Source organism: Nothoprocta perdicaria, unplaced genomic scaffold (assembly GCF_003342845.1).
Source record: "Nothoprocta perdicaria isolate Ctin4 unplaced genomic scaffold, notPer1 scaffold_2, whole genome shotgun sequence".
Lineage (NCBI taxonomy): Eukaryota > Metazoa > Chordata > Aves > Tinamiformes > Tinamidae > Nothoprocta > Nothoprocta perdicaria.
Window position 1 is genome coordinate 1610242 of NW_020455204.1, and position 21627 is coordinate 1631868.

Genomic DNA, 21627 nt, shown 5'->3' on the forward strand with positions numbered 1-21627 from the left:
AACGTCTAGTGCTGAATTCTAGATTTCCTAGCCGTTTTCCCCTCCCATTATTCTACCTGTGGCCTGTCCCAGCTACGAAACCGTGAACCAATGACACTTCAGGAGGAAGGGATCCGGGTAAGGACAGCCCGGGTTCTGCTGCTCTCCCGCAGCACCGCAACGCTTACAAGAAGGCAACAACAGAGGGCAACAGCTCTCTAGGAAGCGCCACGTCTTCACGGCGTCCACTCGATGACGCGGATGGCGATTTCGGCCGCTCGTCTCACGGCCTCGGCGGGGTCGCTCAGGCGGCGCTCGAAGGCGCCCAGGTGCCCCAGCAGTATCTGGCGGCCCTCGGGCAGCTCGGCCAGCATGGTGAGCGCTTTGGTGGCGCTCAGACGCGCCTCGCTCGCCTCGGCCGCCAGCAGCTTCAGCAGCGGGGGAATCGCGTCGGCGCCCAGCGCCGAGTACCTCCCTGCGGAAGGAGAGCGGCTTTGCGGCGTGTTCTTGCTGCACACAAGCAAACAACTCACAACTCGGGGTGCTGCTTTCGACCCCCTGCCCGGCTACGGCTCCGAACACCCCGACCGCGGAGCACAAAGCGCTGGATGCGCTTCTCCACTGAAGCCAGAGCTAACTGCCAGGCCTGGCTTTTAGGGGAAAAAAAACCTTTTCCTCATTAACTTCATTTGCCTCCCACATTACCATGTTATTCGCAGAAAAATATCTGCAAACGTATGAAACACCAAATGCTAGAATAAATCTTTTGGGGACTAGATGCCCTTAAGATCATCCTGTAGTCTCTTCTTTTTAAACGCACTTCAAACACTTAGCTCCACTCCTGCATCGTCGTCCTTTGAAGCCAGAGGGATGGCAGCAGAGGAGGATTGCAACACGTTGCTGTTATTAAGAGTCTTTTATGTCTAATTACTCATTCATCACACTGAAAATTTACCAGCTAGTGTTTTCAGCGTCATGTAGCTGACCTGGGCGAACTACAGCCATTATTAATACCAATTTCTTCCCTGGCTGTGAGCAGGAGACTCCCTCTAAGCAGAGGAAGGAGTTTCTAGGAAGCCGTGTCCTCTGAGGATGAGCAGCTCAGGGAATGTGGCTCTGTGTGAAGCCCTGACCTGAACTGAAAATTTCCCCTTCTGAAGCAGCACTATGGAGGTAAATAGTGTGCTTGTCATTAAGTCTATATCTAAGTGAATGAAATGGGACTATGTTGCAGCCCATACATGGTATGGGGTGAAGCTGCTGAAGACAGATCTAAAGACACGTCCTACTCTAATCACTTTGTCAACAGTTTTAACACTACTGGAAACTGAAGGCACATGTTTTGTTGCTGGTGCCTTGAGTAGGATTCCTGAAAGCAGAACCGCTTCATTCCCTCACCCTGAGGCGTCACGGTGGCAAACATCAGCGCTCCTGCTGCTTTGGCTTGCACTTCAGGCTCTGGATCTTCTAAGAGGCTCACCAGCACAGGAATGATGTCTTCTTCCAGCGCCGTGGTTTTGCCCTCTGGATGGATCCTGTGCCAAAGAGACCGTCCAGCTGCTTTCTTGTGCTGTGGGAACTTACCTGCAGCCTCTCCCGTGTCCAGCCCCTGCACATCCTCCCTTCCCGGAGAGCGTGTGGACACGGGCCTCCTCCTGCAGCTGTGAACTCTGAATTTGATCCAGTTACGAGACAGATATTTTCCTGAGCTTATCCATTATACACAAGTTTTCCTTTTCCTTTACCCGATTCCTAAGAGGACCCAAGCTGCTTTGCTTCTGATGGCCGCGGAGGGATGTGCCAGCTTGTCCTTCAGGGTGGTGACGGCACCACTCGCCAGCGCGTCTGAAGCCTCCAGACAGAGGCAGTTGGCGAGCGTGTCTAGGATCAGCTCCTGGATTTCGTCCAGCTCAGTCTTCAGTTTACACACCAGGGAGGGAATCAGGTCGGCCTGCAACATGTCTAGAGCCCCTGCAGGAGGAGACACAAGGGAGCACAGGTCAAGGAGCACCTGCACTTACTACTTGTGCTTCCACTTTGCATTTTCAGTAGCATCAAAGAACCCCGCTAAGCGTTTCCTTGCCCAGATATGGGACTGAGACCCAGTAGCTGCTATAACACCAGCCTGCTCCCAAGTGCCATCCCGGCACTGCTTCCCCAGGCTTTACCTGGAAACTCAGATCCTTCCCTGCTCTCCGACTCCTGGAATTTTCTCAACATTTTTTATCTGTGGTCATATTGAATGACCACTGACATCTTCCAGGCTGAGGCTTTCCCAGCAGTCCTGGAAAGGCACCAGCCCAGGTAACACACAGTGACAACTGCTCTAACGCTTCCAGCTTCCTGCACGAAGTATTCCTCCCTACAAACATTCTTTCGAAGCAAATGCAGGACAGAAATAGCTGCAAGGTGTCTTCTGTACGGCTTCCATTAACGTGACCTAAGAGAGGCCGGGAGCCTTTGGAGCTAACGCTTTGATATCATTCTCTGCTAGGTTCTCCTGGGAAAGCCAGGGTTTGGAAGCCACCAGCTTCCTCACACACTTCTTTGCAGCAATTCCAGTCCGGAAGCTGCCTGGAATTGTGAGTTTCCCTTTGAAAAGGCAGTGGTGTCGAGGGCGGAGGGACTGCGCTCTGCCCGCGCGCCCGCTCCGCTCCGAGTGACCTGCTCCTGACTCAGCGCGAAGGCGCCGCGGGAAGGCGAGAGCGGAACGCGCCGTCCACGGGAGAACGAAATTCTCCGGCTGTCTCGTTGCTAAGACGGATGCTGCGGTTGCCAAGAGCAATGGGGCTGCATGGGAAGTGACTCATATATGGTGAGATAAGGACATTCGGTGGGAAGAGTCACTAAGGTATTTTCAAACAGATCTCCCCGGTTGGCGAATAAAGGGCGAGTAGGAAAAGGGTTTTGATGGTCTTTGATAGTCCTCACCTTGCCAACTGGGCTGAGAAACAGGACTCTTAATCCAATCTGGAGGTTATTTTATTGTATATATATATGTTTCTGAGGTTTTACTGATGTTGAATAATTTAGTATTTTGTTATTTTATCAGGATCCACTTTGCTAATGCAGATGCAATGAAGTGCCCTGGGGTAATGTTGTTAAAGATTTTCCTACCTGTGCGACATTTGGAGGTCAGTTGCTGTGAAAATTCAGATAATAATGAAAAAACAGATTCATTTTCAAACATAACATTTTAAAATAAAACCCTTTTCCCCCTTCACAAAAAGCTGCACGACCTTTCTGTGTGAACCTGGGGTACCGAGGCTGCTCACAAAGTTCCTGTTCACCCCTACAAATGCTGGGGTGCCGTGGGAATGAGCCCAAACCTCAAAATCTGCAGGTGGAGAAGGTGCCGTTTCAAGGAGCGCGCAGGGGATTGGAGGGGAGATTCCTGTCGCCGGGGCCTGACTTTTGCACCGTTGCTTTGCCAGATGATCGGGGAGCTGTTCAGACCACAGCCCTGTCCAGACACCTGCCTATGAAGTAATCTCACTGTTTCCAGATAGACAACATGCTGAGGGCAAATGTAACTAAGAGCAGACGGAAGTTTAGAGCTCCACCATCAGCATCCCCTTTCCTCTATTTTGCACAAAGCAGTCAAGATTCTGGTTTGAGCCCAGAAAAGGCAATACTTACTTTAGTTTTTTATCTTCACCACTGCTACAACACTTTGCCTCCCTTTCTCACACTGGTACATATACATTTTTCCTTTTCCAGACAGGATTCTGTTACTTCTTTTGCACTTCAAACATTTACCCAACATCTTTTTACCCATCATCATTAATTTCATTTTTCCTTTCCTGCACTTCCTTATTTTTCCAGGCTTCTTGGCGAGCTTTCAAGGCGCCTGATTGCCGTGACCCCTGCACCTAACAGGAGCATTTGTGTTTCGTATTTGTGTATCCTTATCTCTCGCGCCGCTTCTCTCCGTGCCGGGCTGGAGCCTCCAGCCCTTTCCGCAGCCCTTGAGTTTGCCGCTACTTCCAGCTCCTATTTACTGACCCCCTTCGCCTCGGCCATCCCTCATTCACTGCATTTGCCCCTTCTGTCTCGTCGTCAGTGCTGCCCTCTGCTATTGCACCGCAGTGCTGAGGCCAGAACACACATCCAAGCCACTGTGTCTTCCCACTGCAATAAGCTGGCGAGATAGCGCACGGAGCGTTGTGCAGGGCAGCTTTTGTTCTGGAATGACAACAAGGGGCATTTGTTTTGTGGTCAGGGATCCTCGTGTAGCTCCCCGCTGCTTATTTGGTACAAACACGTCGGCTGCTGCCATTTTAATACATTTTGTTTTCTCAGGCCAGGGCTCCGTACCAAGAACTTTCTCATCTAGTGGATCTTGTTCTTTGGTGCTGTCAGAAATGCCATGATTGCTACTAGAGGGAGCTTATACATACAAATATAGAAACAAAGACCGAGGTTTGACCTTGTCAAAAGACTCAACGTAGTGAAGGGAAAGGAAGGTGGAGAGAAATGGCCATTAGTATCAAAAAAAGAGGCTACCTAACTGTGAGACTGGATATTGCAGCTGGAAATCATCAGTGTTTTGCCAAGGGAACGGAAAGGGGAGAAGTCTGGGGAGGTGAAGACGGAGGAGGCTGCATGGGGAGGCTGTTTGAGAGCTGCTGCCGCCCACGGGAGCAGCTTTGCAAGCAGCTCCTTGCAGGGCCCTGGCCAAGCAGTGGGACCAAGGGAGGCTGGGGGCTCTCGTGGCCCTGCACGGACAAACGCAGCAGCGCCCTGAGGAGCTTGACTTCCCATTGAAATGTTCCAAGCTAAAGGGGATTTATGTGTTGCTGGGCGTGTGCCAGGACTACTGGGAACGGTGAAGTGTGTGTGTCGGGGAGAGATGTTTTCAAAATGCAAGTGGTTGTCTTTGCAGCTGCATAGTTACAATTATTATTGATCTGTTTTTCTGAGAACTAGTAATCTTCCCTTGGGCTGCTCTGGATCTCAGTGCTCATCCCCTGCTCCTCTTAGCCTCGGGCTGCTCCCATTCTCCCTTCCCTGCCTCCTTTCTCAAACAGACCCAAAGAGCTGTTGCCTTTATTCTGTTCTCGGCGCTGGGCCCCAGGGCGCACAAACAAATCCAATTTTGCACGAGACAAAGGAGCCCTTTATGGCACATAACAGCAGTGTTTTGTTTGGCCTTTTTTTTTTTTTGCTTTTCCTAACGACATAAAGCAATGAAATCACATCACAAATGCATTACAAATGTGAGTTTTCACCTCAAAGCCCCTTGACAGCTTGGTTTCAGGAGGAGCACGTGCTTGGTGCTGCTGCAAAGCGGGGCATCGGCTCCTGGGAGGGAGCAAATCAGGAGCAGAGCGGTGGCACCCACCCCAGGGCACCCTCCTGCATCGGCCTTGCTCAGCGGCAGGACCCGTTTAGATCGAAAATATAATTTAATCTTCCAGCTCCCCGAGGAAACTCGTGAGTCACCAGCCACAAGAGCATCGTTTGAGACCCTGTAGCAGCTGATTTAGTGGTAGGGCTCGGCGCGGAGAGGCTCTGCGCTCCCAGCGAGCGCATTAACCACAACAATACTGTAAATCTGGGTGAGAATTTCTCTCCAGCGCGTTTGGAGCAGGAGGTAGATCACAATGCAAGAGATGAGAAGGAGCTCGCTGCTTATCCTCCTTCTGCCTTGCCCAGCTTGCTAACAGAGCAGAAAAAACATCCACTGACATCCTTGAAAGTCGGAGCATTTGCTCCTCTGCAGCAGCATTTCTGTGACTGCCTTCCAATAATATTTTACCAGGGATAAACAGGATGTTTTTGCTGCATCTCGGAGGATGAACAGTGATATCCTTTGCAGAGCTTTTATTTTGCCTAGTAGAGCTGCAGCTTCCTGCATCTCCTGTATAAATAATCTCCCTTAAGCTTTCCAAATTTCAGACTTAATCTATCAATACTGCTATGAGCATCCACTGTAACCCTCTGTGTGAGAAGGCAGGGACACACCTGGAACTAATCTGGGTCCAGCTGATTGTAATGCATGTTGATGGCAGAAAGGGGGGGGGGATTTCTCAGTATTTATTTCTCTGAAAAGGTACCTTTCTCTTATTCAGTGAAAGAGGGAAAAGTGTTAAAGACCCTGAAAAATCCTGAGGGCTTTTTCTTTTTTTTCCCTTGTTGGATAAAGAAGAAAATGTCATCTTGAAATTTATTAATTTTCTCTACAGAGAAGACTTTGCCAAAATTCATGAAGGAAGGAAAACAATGACACACGCAGCCCTCGTTCCAAACCCCTCGGATCAGTTACTGGAGAGAAAATTAAAGCTGGGAGATACTGAGTCCTCTGGAGCTGTGCAACCCTACTTCACGTGTGTCCAGTCCCAAATTCCCTGGATTTGGGCTCAGGAGCCCAAAGCATTAACGAGGGAATCTCCATCATGGACACAGGGAGGTCGTAGGGTGCACATAGTGTTCCCAGCTGCACGAATGTTCCCGGGATAACCACGTGCGGAGCGGGAATGTTCAGACAGCCTCGCTGGAACAACCTGCCCTGCCACAGGGGCTCGTCAAGACGCAGGACACACGGATCTGCTCCTGAGCAGGTTACTGTGGCATGGGGAAAGGAGCGGGATGTGGTGGGAAGGTTGTGTTTGAACAACATGTTGGGGAGCCGGGGCCTGCTCCTTATTGCTGCCTTATTGATGGGGTGCCCAAAAGCCCTGCAACATTTTGCAGGGGTAAAAAGCGGTTTCAGCTTCTGAAGACCAAGGCAGGGCAGTACACACCTGCCCGCAGTCAATTTTCAGGCTTTGTGCTGGGAGAACTCTTTTAAATCCTTCTTCTTTCTAAGAAAGTTATATTTTTAGTATATTTCTCTTAAAAATTAAATATAAATGAGATTTAAGGAATTGTGTTGTTGATTGTCTTAGACTTCTGGGGTTTAGTGTAAGACACTATTTGTGCAACAAAATGGCAGCACCTTACAAAAACACAGAATTTGATGGCTATAATACATAAATTTACAATTCTGTAACAATTATTTTTGATTTTTTTTGCAACTGTTAAATTAAGCTCACATATGCATGCTCAAAGAAGAGCAGTCATTATGTCAATTTTGCTCCTAACGAAAAATATATAATTAATATGGAGAAAACAGTCTCTTTATAGTGTAACTGAATTACAAGCAATCAGAACCAAGGGCAAATAAAGGGCAAAGTTTCCTCCACAGATTTGATTATACTTCTATCAAAAGAAAACTCAGAATGAGAGGATTATAGGAGCATGGTACCTGCATTTAATCATTGGTATAGAGGACGGAGGGGATTTTATCTTGAAAACTAACTTGGATCAGTTTGCCTATGTGAATGATATCACAGACTGAAAACTCACCGAATGACTGAATAGTGGTAAGAGTGGTTAAAAAATAATGGTCTTGTAGGTGTTGCTTTTTTAGAAGGGGGTCTAGGTGGGACATGTGCCCGGGGGGACCAGCAGCCCCTCGCTTGCTTGATGGAGCTGCATGGAGAGGCTGAGGAGCAACCCAAAGGTGCATCCACTCGTGCCTGCTTCCACATCCCCCTGCTTACATGGAAATTAAGTTTTTTTTTGAGGTAGACTTGTCCTACTCAATAAGTTCCACCCTGTTCTGACTGGGGTCCTACCAGAATGCTTGTTCTTTAGCCTCTATTCCCATCAGTGAGAAGATCTTAAATCCGAGTTGAACACAGGGCTGGTCAGGACGGGGGCGGCTCCTGTAACCGATGCTCTCAGGTGAGGGCTGCCTGGAGGCTCCCGGTCACTCTGGTGACATTGGAAGTAATATAGGGGACAAATAGCACCTGCTAAAACTATAGCTGAATCCTGAGGCTTCCACATGAAGTACAGCCATCACGTGGAAAGGATGCAAAGACAGGCCAAATCTCATTATACTTTCTCCTCCAAGTACTTATTAAAAATATATATAGCTTTTTTAAGGGCCAACTTGGATAATATGCCACCAGCTGGCAAGAACATCATGGCAAAAAGGGTTTTCTGAATCAAGACCTTCCTCCTTTTGACTGTTTGTTCAGGCCAAGTTAAACAACAAAACCTAAATGCCTACCTGTATCCTCAAGAGGGAGAAAGCTACTTTCAAGTCGCTGCTTCAATGAATATTTAATCTTTTATACAAAGACAGAAACCTTCAAACAGGAAGGCTGTAGTGGGGATGAGGGGGCATCTCTAGAATAAGCAATAGTCTGTTGTCAGAAAATAAGAGATGATCTGAAGTTGGTACTTTTGGTTTAAAAGTTCTGGTTTCAAAAGAGGAGCACTTTCTGTTGAAAAATAATCTGCTAAATTATTCCTGGCCTACTTTATTGCATCTTTTTGGATCTAATTCCCAACAAATCTACAGATTTTGTTCTCAAGTGATCTTCCGGGTGTCAAAACGTTGGTCTTTAGCTGCATATGCTATTTTCAATAATATTTAGTATATTTAGATATTTAGCTGCTGTCTGTGAACGTGCTTAACAACTGATGTCAAGTTGCATGCATTTCTTGCTCACAGTTCGGTCCATATTTTTGTTTAAAAATGCAGTTTATCACAATGAATGAATCAAATTTCTTTCATTTGTGATGTTTTTCTGTACTAAACCACTCCCTTCTTATTCTGGGGTTCAAGTTTGATATTTTTTCCCCATTCCTTTGCCCTTAATAGTGAGAAATGAGGAAAAACTTGGCTTGAGTGGCAAGTGCTGATTCAGCAGCCAACCAATGACTGAAGTTGCAGCTATAGTAGGTACATAATAAAAACATGAAGAAAGGTATAGGAAATATAACCCTTTTTAGCCTTAGGATTGTTTTCTCTTTTCCTTTTGACAAGCTAGAGAAGTTCTTCCCATTAGCCGACTGTGTTAGTTGTAACTCACAGCTTAGGTTCAAATTCCCAAATAATTCCTAGGATGAGATCCGCTGGAAAGAGTGAAGAGTTGGTTTTAAGCCAAGCCCTCAGTCATGAATGATGCAGGACCCAGACACAAGAGTGAAATTCTGGTAGAAAAATGAATTTTCATCCTGAATGATGAAGCTGAGGGAGGTGCTCAGACTCATACCACCTGCTGAAAGACACATTCATGGCTTTTTCTCCCCACCATCTCCCAGGCACCAGTGCAAAGCAACAATATGCCAGAAAGTTATAAATATCCGATCCCAGTCATCTGCACTTGATGCTATTTTAAACTCTTCCACGTGAGAAAAATGGTTAAAAATAAAAATACAGCCTCTTTTATTCTTCTCTAAATGTTCTGTTCAGTTCTTCATGCTCAAAGAGAATCGCAGACCTATCTATAAATATCTAACCCAGATCTACAATTGTGTGTTAAAAAGTGAGTGTTTGGTAGAAAATTGAATGAAATACAAAATGTCTTTTATTATACTTTTATTACAGACCAGATGTGGCCTCTCAATTTTCCCTTCTTTCATTTGGAGAAGTACGTTCACCAAGAACCCTGTAAGTGTGCATATAAATATTTGGATGTTGTCATGGTATAATAAATGTTAATTGATTAGAAAAATCCCTGTGGGATGTTTGTGAAAATCCCCGTGGGATTTTGCACTTAAGAACACGTTTCTGTTTTAGTACTGTTATTTTCACACTAAACATGTATAAATGCATCCATTCTGATCCCAAACAGAAGGCAACAAGAGGTGTTGATCTGGCTTTTGGTCAATGAACAGCACTATAAAGTTGAGTGAAATGTGTGAAGTTATATATACATGTGTATATATATATGTGTATATATACACACACACATAAATATATATACACACACATTCCTGTAAATGCCTATTAGATGTTACTGATCACCATGTCAAGTACAATAAAACCTCTTCTGATTTGGGAAAACCCCGTGACCTGCCTTCCATGCAGGGGAGAGATGGAATCCAATGGGCTCCTCACAGTTCTCTCAAGGTACTATTTGCTGTCCCATTCATCCCAGGAAGTGTTTTCTATGGAATATTGTATAGAATAATTTTTTTCCAGACTTTTCAGGTTTAAAAAAAGCAATGCAAATTATTCACTTTTAATATACATTTATATGTTTTCAGTCTAACTATGTATAAAGAACAAGTTTTAAAGCACTGATCTTAATTATGTTTTTTTGTGGTAATCAAATATACTCAATTTGACTTGAGTAATTATCTGCAGAAGTTATTGCGTGTCAGATTATTTATCTTCACTTCCTATATGAAGTGACTACATATAGCGTGCTCGGTGCCAGCGAAAGGCTTGGATGGAGGATTTCGGGGAACAGGGCAAGTTGAGACTAAGGAAAATACAGATTCACTGATTTATTTTTCAGAAGAATTAGGTTTTAACTGTACCGTAAATCAATGGCAAAGTGTGGTGCTGAAGTGATGCTCCCTAAATTTCTCCAAAAAAGAGCGGTGCTGTGAGCACCAGCGATGATCGCCCAGCACGTGATTTCTACCAAAGCTGGTCGAGATGTGGAAGGTGTATTTTCTTTCCCCCATGTGAAGTACTGTTGAAGTCACATGTAAGGTGACAGTTTCTATAGTAACCCTTGTTCTTTATGGAACAGCAGATTAAGCCTGTACACCTTGTTATTGTTCTTCCATGCTTCTATCCAGCCTCCGTAGCACAGATACACTTTGTATTTTATTCCCTTGGGATCCTATCCATGCTGGGGGTTTATGCGGTTGTGAGAAACTACATTTGAAAAACAAAAAACTATTAGAATTACAACATTGACCGCAGTGTGATAATAGAAATCCACCAAAATACATGGCTATGTTGCTAGATACTAAATCTAAAAATTCAAAATAAAGCTGTAGTGCTTTTCAGGTGGTTACCTTTTTATGAAGACGGGACAAATTGAAGATCTAAAAGTTAAGGTTTGCTAGCAGAGTAATGCTGTTTGCGTATATCACATATAAATGTTATATGAGTAAACTCCCTTCTATAGATGCAAGTATATAAGCTATGACTCAATTTTGTTCAGAAAAAAAAAATGCAGAAAAACTGCATAGACCAACATATATTCACCTCTGCATTGACTGTGCCTATCCTAGGTGTCCGTCAGGATAATGTGGCTCCTCTGGATGTACCAGGGAACTTGTCCAGGGTGACCAAGGGCCCTGAGTCACCGCCTAGGTGCACGTTTCCCTCTCCTGGTGCCCTACTTGGTTCCTGTTTGTGTGCAGGAGAAATCCTGCAGCTGCCTCTGGTTTACACTCCCATTTTTCATCGTTCCAACTCGGCAGCGCTGCGGCTCTGCTGATAATGTTGCTCCTGGAAGCGGCAGGATTTACAGGAGCGGGCTGCTTCCCGCGCTGTGTGGCGTTAGCCTGAGCGTGGCAATAAAAATGTCTGCGCTCTGCCTGGCTTCCCCCTTGGCACCTCCTGCAGAAACGCGCCAGGGATGAGCAGGGCTTGGGGATGAGCTTTGCAGCCCAAGCCTAAGGTATGGGATGGGTGGAAGCTGCAGCCTTTGCAGGGTGCGACTGGGCTGGGAGGATGGCTGAAAGGAACACAGTGCTAGATAAAAATGAGGAATGTGGATCCTTCAAGGGGACCAAAGGAGGCTCAATGAAAAAGCTGCAGGGAGTCGCACACAAATGCGAAACAGGGGAAAGGGTGAGGGGAAAGGTGGGCAAGGCAGCGGCTCGGGGCACGCAGATGGGCAAGAGGGAAAGGCAGCCGCGGACAGAGGCGCTTTCCTCGCCGCGCTGCATCCCGCGGGGCCGCGGGCGCCTCGTTCCGCTTCCCGCCGCTCCCGGCCGCATTCCCGGGAAGGCTCCGCGCTCCCCGTTCCGCGCCGCGCGCAGGTGCCGGCGCCGCGAGGTAAAGCCGAGGCTCGAGCGCACGTAGCAGCGCACCTTATATAAAGCGTGGGGGCCTATAGCGTAGCAGAGGAGGGAGGGGGTACGTATGTATAAATAAATAAATAATAAAATGATGATGATGATGATCACCATCATCATCATCCCTCCAACGTCAGCAGCCCGGGCCGCCATGGAGCCCGCGTGAGGGGCGGGCGGCGCCGGGCCCGGGCGCGCTCCGCTCCGCTCGGCACCGCGCAGCGCTGCGCGCCCCGCTCCGCCGCCGTTCACTTGGAAACGCGGCGCTGCCTCCGCCTCCCCGCGGCCCGGCCCGGCCCGGCCCCGGCGGCGCCTCCCGCCCGCCCGCCGCCGCATCGGTGCCGGCGCTCACCGGGCTCCGGCCGCCGCCAGCCCAGCCCAGCCCAGCGCAGCCGAACCGAGCCCACCCCAACGGAGCCGAACCCAACAGAGCCGGCCCGACCCGAACGGAGCCGTCATGGGGGTGGAGATCGAGACCATCTCCCCGGGAGACGGTACGGGAGGCGCCGGAGCGGGGAGCGGGGCAGCGCGCGGGGCGGGCGGCCGCGCGGGATGCGGCTGCATCCCTGGCCACGGGGCCAGCCCGCATCCCTGGCCACGGGGCCAGCCCGCNNNCCTCCCCGCCGAGCAGCCACGGGCGCCGCCGCCGCGGCGCTTTCGGGGGTCCCTCAGGCGGCCGCGGCGGGGGATGAGGCAGGGCTCGCTGCCCCGCGCCGCCTGAGCCGTCGCTGCGCGGTGCGGAGCGGAGCGGCGCTGGATGCGGCCGGGAGCCGCGGCCGCGCACGGGGCGCCTGCAGCGAGGGCCGAGCGGCGGTGAGTGACATTGCGCGTGTCCCCCGCGGGCGGCCGCTCCGAGCGGCGCTGGCCACGGGGAACGGGCGAAGATGTCGCGGCGCGGGGAGCGAGCGGCGGGAAGGGCTCTGCGCTCCGGGGACGGGATACTGGGAGAAGGGCTGCTGAGTGCTGGGAATGACCTTCTGGAGGGATCTGGCCTTCCCAGAGCTGCCGCTCCAGCCTGATGGCTTTTTTTTTTTTTGGCAAAATTAAGGCATCTCCTTCGCAACCTGGATTGCATCCGTTAATATGCAGGAGCTGAGTCCGGCCATGGGCCAGCGTGGCCCGGTGCCGGTGTTGGAGGGGAACCTGCCGGTTCTGCCACCTGCGGGAGAAGCCTCCTCGGGCTCGAGCAGCTCCTTGCAGGGCAGCAGCCGCCGGTGCCGTTAGGGAAGATCCCGGCTGCTGGATTCCTGTGACATGGTCCCCGCGCCGCAGCCTGCCAAGCTGCGCTACTGCCTGCCGAGGAATGGGCAGGTTTCGTGGCTCTCATCCGCACTTGTGGAGGGCTCCCAGGTTTCCTCCAGAGATTCCTGCGCAGGACCGCAGCCCTCCCATGGCAGCCCGTTAGCTCTGCAGACATGTGTGGCTTTAATGTCTCGTGATAGCGCCGAGCTGGTTCTGGCTGTTCCCTTGCACAAGCTGCTTCATGTGTGTTCTTGCAGTATTTGCTCTGTGGGCTGCTAACCCGCCTTAACGGCATTTTTCTCTGCAAGATTCAAGGCAAAACTCCGTGGTTTTCTCTGCAGTGTCTCTTCATGTCCATCTGCTGCCAGGGACATCCCCAATTTGCCTTCGCTGGAGGCTCTGTATTTCGCGCCATCGGGGCACACCCTTTGGGTGGCTGGTACAGTGTCCCCGACATGGGTGATAACAGCGCTCGGATAGAAAATAAATGGTCCCTGGGAGAAACTCCGGCTGTAGGAGGAAAAACTGAGCGTGTGTTTTGTAGTTCCTTAGGGAAAGCTGTTTCCGTGGCTGAAGGAAGCGTGAGCGGATGGCTCAGCTGCTGTTACAGGTGACTTTTCTTCCATAGCATGGAGCTCTGCTGGCTGAGGAGAGGCAGAGACAGGCAGAGCTTCCTGCCCTTCCTTGGCTGCCTCTGTCTCACCAAGCGGTTGGAGGCTTCTGGCCCCTGCCCTTGGGTAAAGGACATTATTCTGGGCTGGGTCTGTGTGCTTGGGGCCCTAGGTGCCCACCTTTAGGAAGCAGGTGATTAAGACAGAAAGACATTAGCTAAATGACACAGAGAGCTGAAAATCCTGTGACATCTCTCGATCCCGAAGCACTGACATTTCACAGGTGAATTCTGCAAAAGGCCATGGAGATTTTTTGATGACAACAGACCTCACAAAGAGGTCTGTGTGACAGAAAAATGTATGTACATATTCACTTCAGCCTGTGGATTATGTTCTTCCTACTCCAGCGAAGATTGTTGGAGACAAAAGACTTTTCTGGACATATTACCTTCAAGGTAGATGTAGTTGGCTCCCAGTACAGCTCGATGTTTCAGTTATGAGCCTCGGGTTTGGATTTAACTACAGAAATCTATAAATTGCCAGGCAGGTAGTTGTAAAATACCGAAGTGAGAGTGCTCGGGTTGTCTGAGTCCAGATTGCACATTAATGGAAAAAGAAGTGACGTTAAATTTAAAGAAATGGAGACAGAGAACAGCAATGTGTTCCTTCTTCTGAGATGTGGGGAGAGGGATAAGCAGAGGGATAACAGAAAACTCAGTGGACAGTGAAAGCTTAAATCCTTAAATGGTGAGGTCTGCCCTCCAACTTAAGCAGATAATGGTTTTGACAGCAGATAGAGGCTTGGGTGATACGCAGTGATGAGGCAACACGGAGGAATTAGGCCTTTCCCCCGCTTCGTTAATTAAAGAAAAACACTCCCGATTCCTCTGGAGTAAATCACAGTAATTCCACTATTTTTAGAAGACATTCTCCAGATTTCTGTAATTGAAAGTAAGAGTTGAACCTGTCTGTCTGCATATGGGTTTGGTCCTGCTTTCACTGAAGTCGCTGCAGGTTTGGTCACTAATTCCAAGGGCGGCAGCCCTGGCACAGGCTTCTCAGACCAGATTCTCCTGTGCCCTCTAGGAACAGTTTTTCAACAGATTTCAATGAGGTCACAGTCTCAATGACAAATTCGGTACCTTCCTCCTGACGTCACAAACTCTGACTTGCAAATTAGTGATTTCCAATCATATTGGTCTTACTGGGAAAAACGTAACGTTATGGCAAGAATTCTGGCCTCCTACAAATGCTGCTCCATGGACAGATCCAGCAGTAACACCTTGCTGCACCAACAGTTAATAGTATGTTAAACCAAAGAGCTTTTAAACTAAAGCCCTTTAAAATCAAAATGCTGGCATATTTAGATATAATATATAAGTGTGACTCCATATGGGTTAAAATAGTCCAGGAAATCAGGGTCTCTATGCTGCTCTTTCAAGGTCTCCAGGCCTATGAGAAGATACCTGCTGTGTTTCCACCCTTTCCCCGCGCACCTCCCTTCTGTATTTTTGAGCCTTTTGGAGCCAGTGTAGAATAAGTACCTTTCTCCTCCCCAAATGCATTGTGACAAACACAATTAGATGGCAAACAAGTGTTGCTGCACAAAGACACTTGACACACAGTTGTGTTGTGCAAAAAAGGACAATTCATCTGAATTGTAATCAATTTAGAGGCAAATGTCATGGCAGGGTAACAACAACACAGCTGTATGTTTAGCCCTGGGCGGACTTGCTGTTTGTATTTGGGGTAGGTACCTGGTTATTACTTCTTCTTATAAAAGAGAAAAGCATGCGTGATTTCCAAGAATTGACAAGTATTATCTACGACCCCTTCTATATAAAAATAATGCAATTTGAGTTATTATGTTGTCTATTTTTGAATAAAAAGTTTCGACTCTGCATAGCTACCAGGTCAAGCCATAAAATTGAAATAGTTGAATAGTTGACTAGCAAAATATTATTCGGACAATTATATATAATATCCATTTTTACACTTACATGGATTAAAGTGATATTTCTTCTATCTTGATGTTTTAAACAGGAAAAATAGTAAATTAATTGTTGATCCCCCTTAGTGCTTACACTATAGCTAAAGACTCTAACCAATACTATCTATGAAATATTTTAATATCACTAAGAGAACCAAAATCCATCGGTAAAATAATGCAGATAATGTTAATTGCAGCCACCCTAAACTCCAATGTATCACAATAAGCAACAGGGCCCTAGTGCATCTCTCCACTGCCACTGAGCTCATAGTGTCCCTCAAAATGCCTTTTGCAGCTGCTACTTGGTAGGAAGATCCTCTCTGGTAGGAAGGTTCTGGTAGGAACAAGCTGTTTTTTGTGTGGCCTTTTAAATCTGGCAGAGCCAGGGTGCTGTAGCAGAAGCCATTTTGCAACTGCCAGGTATATATATCTCCTCTTACAATTAATAAGAACCTACAATTGTGCTCTTTTTTATCGTGCATTAAGTGGTAGGATATCACCTGAAACAGTAATTTCCAAGATCGTTTTTTATAACCTCTTTTTCAATCCATGTATGTCCAGGAAAAGATAAACCCACCTTAATTTGTAATTCCGTGACATTTATGATGGTATTTAAAATTCTGAGGCCATCCTGCTGCAAATTGGAACTATTGTGTGATTATCATCTTGTTTCCACTCCCTGAGTGGATGAGCCCAAGTCTTCTGATTGTGTTTCTTGCTGGGAATATTCCCCAAAGCAAATGTGAACTTTGCTTCATGCCTATGATTCTATAGGTGTGCAGCATTTGCTTTGTGCAAGCATGTTTGCAAAAAGGAATAGAGCACAAAAGGCTTGACATATTTTTTAAATTATAGGGACATATTATTGGATAAGAATTTCAATAACGTATTAATTTGAGGCATTAATGGATATGTGTTGTTTCGGGCATGATGAGACTATAGGTTGCACAGTTCCTGTTGCATCTGTAAAAATATTCTTTGATGCCACAGGTCTGGTGGCATAAATAAGGGAAAATATCAGGTGTCAACCTCAACCAGAGCTACAAATCGATGAATTTTATCACTGCAAACTACAATTCCCCATTTCCCCAAAGGGGACTGATGCTGCACTGCAATCCTGAACACTTCAATCTGTGTGATGGAAGTTAAAACCCTCATGAAGCAGCAGCCACCACATACAGAGAGGTCCCCATTACTGCTTCTGTCCCATTTGCTGCAAGTGCAAGTGAGTTATAAACTCAAATTAAATGTTAACAGAGAATATTCCCCTGGTACGTGATGACAGAACCCTCTTACCATGTTGTTCTGTAAGAGTTGTAAGATCTGAAAGAAATGGGCAACGTCCATGGTAGTAAAATTAAGAGTAACCTGAAAAATGTGTGAGAATCGTAACAGAAGGAATTTTGAAATTGTTCTTGCATTGACAAAATACTTGATATCAAACTTAATTTGATATCTTTGTGTAGCATCTTTTTCATGCTGTTTTAAGTCTCCAACTATGGACTGGAACAGGTCATCTGCAATTAATCACACCTCATCTATATGGCTTCAATTTGGATTTTGCATATTTAATATTCTTAGTACTTATCAAGCAAGCACTGGTCAAGAACTCATCGAAAGCTGTTGTAAATAAAGCAGTTTTTACTACACATCATTTTTCCAGCTTGCATGAGGACCGGTCATAGGCCTGATGGCAGAGAGAGGTCAACAGAATACCAGTGTAAAGGGCAGAGATTTCAGAAAATGATGCAGATGGGCAACATTTCTAGGATTTTGTCCTATTCACTTTTGCACAAACCTTTAGAAATTTTACCATTGTGAACGAGCTACTTCCTGTAACCAACATAAAAGATGTTTTTTTTAAATACAGGGTACTCATTTACACTAATTACTGTCAGACCCAACACACTTGAACACAAACTGAAATTGTATCTCCCTCATAGGGACCGACAGAAGTAGTCTTAAAAAGTCAAGGGGACACAAGGGGACACAATCAGTATTTTGAGGACAATCTATATCTTGTCTTGCTCCTTATACACTCTTTCTGTCCCTCCAAAAGATCAAAACTACTTGAAATTTTTATCACATATTTTCTCAATGTGGAAAGTTTTCAGTAGGCCAAGAGATGACACAGATTGCTCTTAATATTCATCCTGAAGCACCTGATGGCAAAAATACTTTGCTAGGAGAAAATAAAGATGTGCAGAGGGCAAATATTTGAGTGGCATGGAGTCTTAATGGGATGCTGCCAGCTGATATCAACTGATGCCAGCTGATATCAAGTTCAAATTGTTTTAACCTGGATTGGGCTAAAAGCAATTCAGGCAGCTGGGAACCATTTAGTCGGTTCTTTCAGTTGTCTGCTCTTGTTGGAAGCAAGAAGGTTGTTTGTTGGGCACCTTCCTAGGATGGATAGGTAAGGAATGTTATGTGCCTCATTTTATGGGCTCCTTGGAAGTCTGGGTTGGTGTTAGATAATGTGTTGTTCTCTTGTTACTTCTAAACTGTATCCCGTGAGGAATTTTTTAGCAGAGCAGGAATCAAAGCTGTTCAGAAGTTTTCAAAGCACTTGGGCAGCAGTGTCTCTGTCACTTCTTCCTTGAAGAACTTCAAGATTTAGAAGTCTTGAGGTATGCTGTGAATGAATACAGCCCAATATGTACTTTTAATCAAAATTACCCTGGAAGGCTACAAGTAGTTATCAGGAGAGAAGCTGGATAATACTTAACTAGGGGGTACCTGAAAACAGATTACTGAAGATGTGAGTCCTGCTTGCTGTTTGAGTTGTTTGATTGGTTTCTAAGGTGTCCTTATGCTTTTAAACTACAATTTTAAGGTGAACTGTTGTTTTACTATGTCTCATGGCCCCTGGCCCCCACATGATAAATCTCCTTTGTGGTTTTGGAGCTGATACGGAATCTGGAATACAGATTTAGAATCTAGGTGCATCTTTTGCACTGTTAAAACTGTGCCCTTTGCACTCCTGCACTGCACTGACCTCTGTGCTGATGTATGGATATATTTGGAGCCTCTGTTAAACCTGCAGCATGTGTATTATTTTTATCCTTATCTGCATATGCTACCTGTACAATCCTAACTATAGATAGGAAGCTCTGGCTTTTCTCAGCGCTAGCATTTCAGGTGTGTCTGCCCTTTTAGTAGTATGATGTGGTAGCACCACAAACAGCTTCTTCCAGTAAAGCTAGAAAGGCAAAGTGAATTACTAAGGATTCACTGCCGAATAATGACTAAATGAAAGGCTAGATTAGCACCTTTCAGCTTTAAGATAATTGCAGAGAGCACCACAGCTGCTTGAATCAAGCCGAGAGATTGCAGAGACTAAAAGGAACAAAAGGCCAGAAGCAGCATTTGCAAAGCTGCTGCTCAGGCTTGTTCTGCATGGCTGTAGTTGTGCGTTTACCTGGGGAAAGCCTCGCTTAAGCTGCTGGGAATATTTCAGGCAAAACAACCATGAAAAGGCCACAGTTCTTACTGCTGTTAGCAGCAGCAGTGGATCGTGTATGTAGCATCATGAATTAATCTGTAAATTCCCAGTATTTGACTCAAGAGCCTATTCTAAATGAAATGAGCGAAAAGGGAAGGATTAAATGGTCAGAGGACTGTGTAGGTACGTTAAAGGAGAGAAGAAAGTAATAGTTGAGAAGATACAAAAAGGTTTTTCTTTTTTTCCTCCGTAACATAGGATAACTTGTATGGCAGAAGGAGGACAGAATGCTTGCAGGCAAAATTTTACCTATAAGTAACTAATGAAAATTCTGTCATGTGTTTTAGAAAAATGTATAAAATGGTCGCATCGTGAGGGAGTTATTAGCAGGACAGAAGGGAATAAGACTTGTAATGGGGGGGGGCAACATTTGCATGTTTAAGATATGCTTGTGTACAGCTCAAATTTGAATAGGAGTAGTAATTACCTCAAAAATATATGTGAGTAGTTGCAATGTTTATAGAATATAGAGTGAATCATCAGTATGTGTTACAAAATCCTCAGTTACAATTGCCTGCCCTATTCCAACGCTGGTAATAGCTGTTCAATTACCAAAGCACAGCTGAAAAATAACAAAAGATGCAGCAAGGGAAAATCTGGTTGCATTTTGCCTTCTCTAATAACAAAAGTAGTCATCTCATGCATAGATGTTTCAGGTCTGAGAAAAAGATAACACTTTATCAACTTAAAATAGGATAACTCCAAAAAAATCTGTATGGTCAAGTTTGTTTGCAGTGCTCACTGTATAGATTAGACCTATACTATATAGGCAGAGTACTGCAGAGGCCAGTCTTAGCCTGTTGGCATAGAGATAGGAGTTAACTTTAAAGCACAATATGATGCCGATTGTGCTTCAGTAGCACAGTAGCATGCAATACAGTAATGATGAAATCATAGAAGCAGGGAGCTGAAGCTTTGACTATCCAATTTCATGTCTGCTCTTACTAAAGATGTCTATGCATGTGTTATATTGGTGCGGATATCCATGCACAGCAAGAGTGTGAATCATGAGTTACAGACTAAATTTTCAGTCAATTTTCAGTATTTACAGACTAAATTTTTCAGTAAAGCTGCTTGCACTGCACGCACTTGAGTATCCCGTCTGTGCTATTTCTGCATATAAACCTTTAGGTTTATTTTCATCCTGTTCGGAATGGGATAGAGCCTTGGCTTCACTCCCTGCTGAAGCCTACCTTGAATGGGACGGGTCCCACCACAGTGACCTACTACCAGCAGCCGTATTTGTCCTGCTGAGGAGGAGCTATGAGTGTTCTCATCCAAAAGTGTCACGTCAAGCTATGTTATTGTAAGCTTCAGTTTCCTTAAAACTACTTAAGTGGGTTTCCTCTAACTCGTATCACAGTCTCATTTAGTGCCAGCTAAATGTTTTCTGGATATCAGAAGAGAAACAAGGTTGAATAAGAATAGAAGCTGCCTTTATTTAGGAAACTTAGTTCTCTCTAGGCGATGAATTGTGGAAACATACTGGGAGTATCACTAGATGCTTGCACTGCTGTTAAAACTGCTTTCTGTGCATAAACTGGGTATTTGGACTCTTCAGGTAGTTAAACCAGCACCTTGTCTCACTTTATCCACATAAATTGCTTCTAAAAGGAGTTCTTAAAGTTAAATGAAGCAAGCTTAACCACTCCAGAGTCCTCGAATGTTCAAAGCATCACATATAGATGTTGACTGCATTTTTCTCTTGAACAGACCAGACCATTTTTCAAGGGCAGTGTGTGATGTGGAGTGGTAAAGCGAATGATTAAAAGTCTAGTGAAAGTAACTGCAAGCATTTGCCTTAATCTCGCTTATGGAAAAAAACCAAAGCGTTGTAGCACAAGATGGGAATTCTAGAAAACAATTTACTGGATGTGGGTTTGGAGCTTTCAGGCTTGATATGAAAAACGTGGGACTTGTTAAGCTTTTTCTGATTATATTTAAAGATTTTGCTCATTAGCAAAACCCATGGACAACTCTTACAGTGAGAGCCCATAAGGTCACCTTGAAATTGAATAAAAGATAAGGGCGTTAGCAAGTTACCACTCTCTAATCTTAACTACAAAACCCAAATTGTTGGAAGATGGTGGAGGAGACAGAGATAATAATTTTCAGATATCGGAGGAGTCTCTTATGCCTTGATGTCACAAACTTTAGTTTTGGTGAAGCCTTGTGCAGGAAGAAATGTTAGAGAATTCCTCCAATAAAAGGCCCAGCAAGACACACCTAACTTGCAAGAAAGAGAGCGCATCTACTGGCAGTTCAAAATTTAGAATGGAATTTAAGTCACAACAGAATCCCTTATCTCAAACTCAACTCATTTGGAATATTAATTCCTGTGCAAAATGAGCTGAAGTTAATATATATATTTTTTCTTGTTATCCTGTCTCTTGATTAATCTGTCAAGCTGCAGACTCATGCTCACTGAAATACCCTTTCTGGCCCTGTGTCTCTTGGGTTCTGCCTTGCACAGTGAC

At 45.8% G+C, this 21627-nt stretch overlaps 2 protein-coding genes across 3 annotated transcripts in view; one reads left to right on the forward strand and one right to left on the reverse strand.

Annotated features, from left to right (window-relative positions):
• Nucleotides 1–215: 215 nt before the first annotated feature.
• RSPH14 (radial spoke head 14 homolog) overlaps nt 216–21627 on the reverse strand; it is a 69154-nt gene continuing 47742 nt past the window's right edge. The window contains exons 4-6 of the mRNA XM_026037512.1: nt 1725–1950; nt 1378–1514; nt 216–454 (exon numbers count right to left, since the gene is read on the reverse strand). Coding sequence (XP_025893297.1) covers nt 216–454; nt 1378–1514; nt 1725–1950 — 602 coding nt within the window. The remainder of the gene's footprint in view (nt 455–1377; nt 1515–1724; nt 1951–21627) is intronic.
• The window catches only part of GNAZ (G protein subunit alpha z), a 52900-nt gene continuing 40684 nt past the window's right edge, over nt 9412–21627 (forward strand). Inside the window, exon 1 of one of the 2 annotated variants that reach the window (XM_026037510.1) lies at nt 9412–9430. The gene's annotated coding sequence lies outside the window, so the exon portion shown is untranslated. Of the gene's footprint in view, nt 9431–18042; nt 18062–21627 lie in introns of those variants that run through there. The other variant, XM_026037511.1, reaches the window with a different exon arrangement.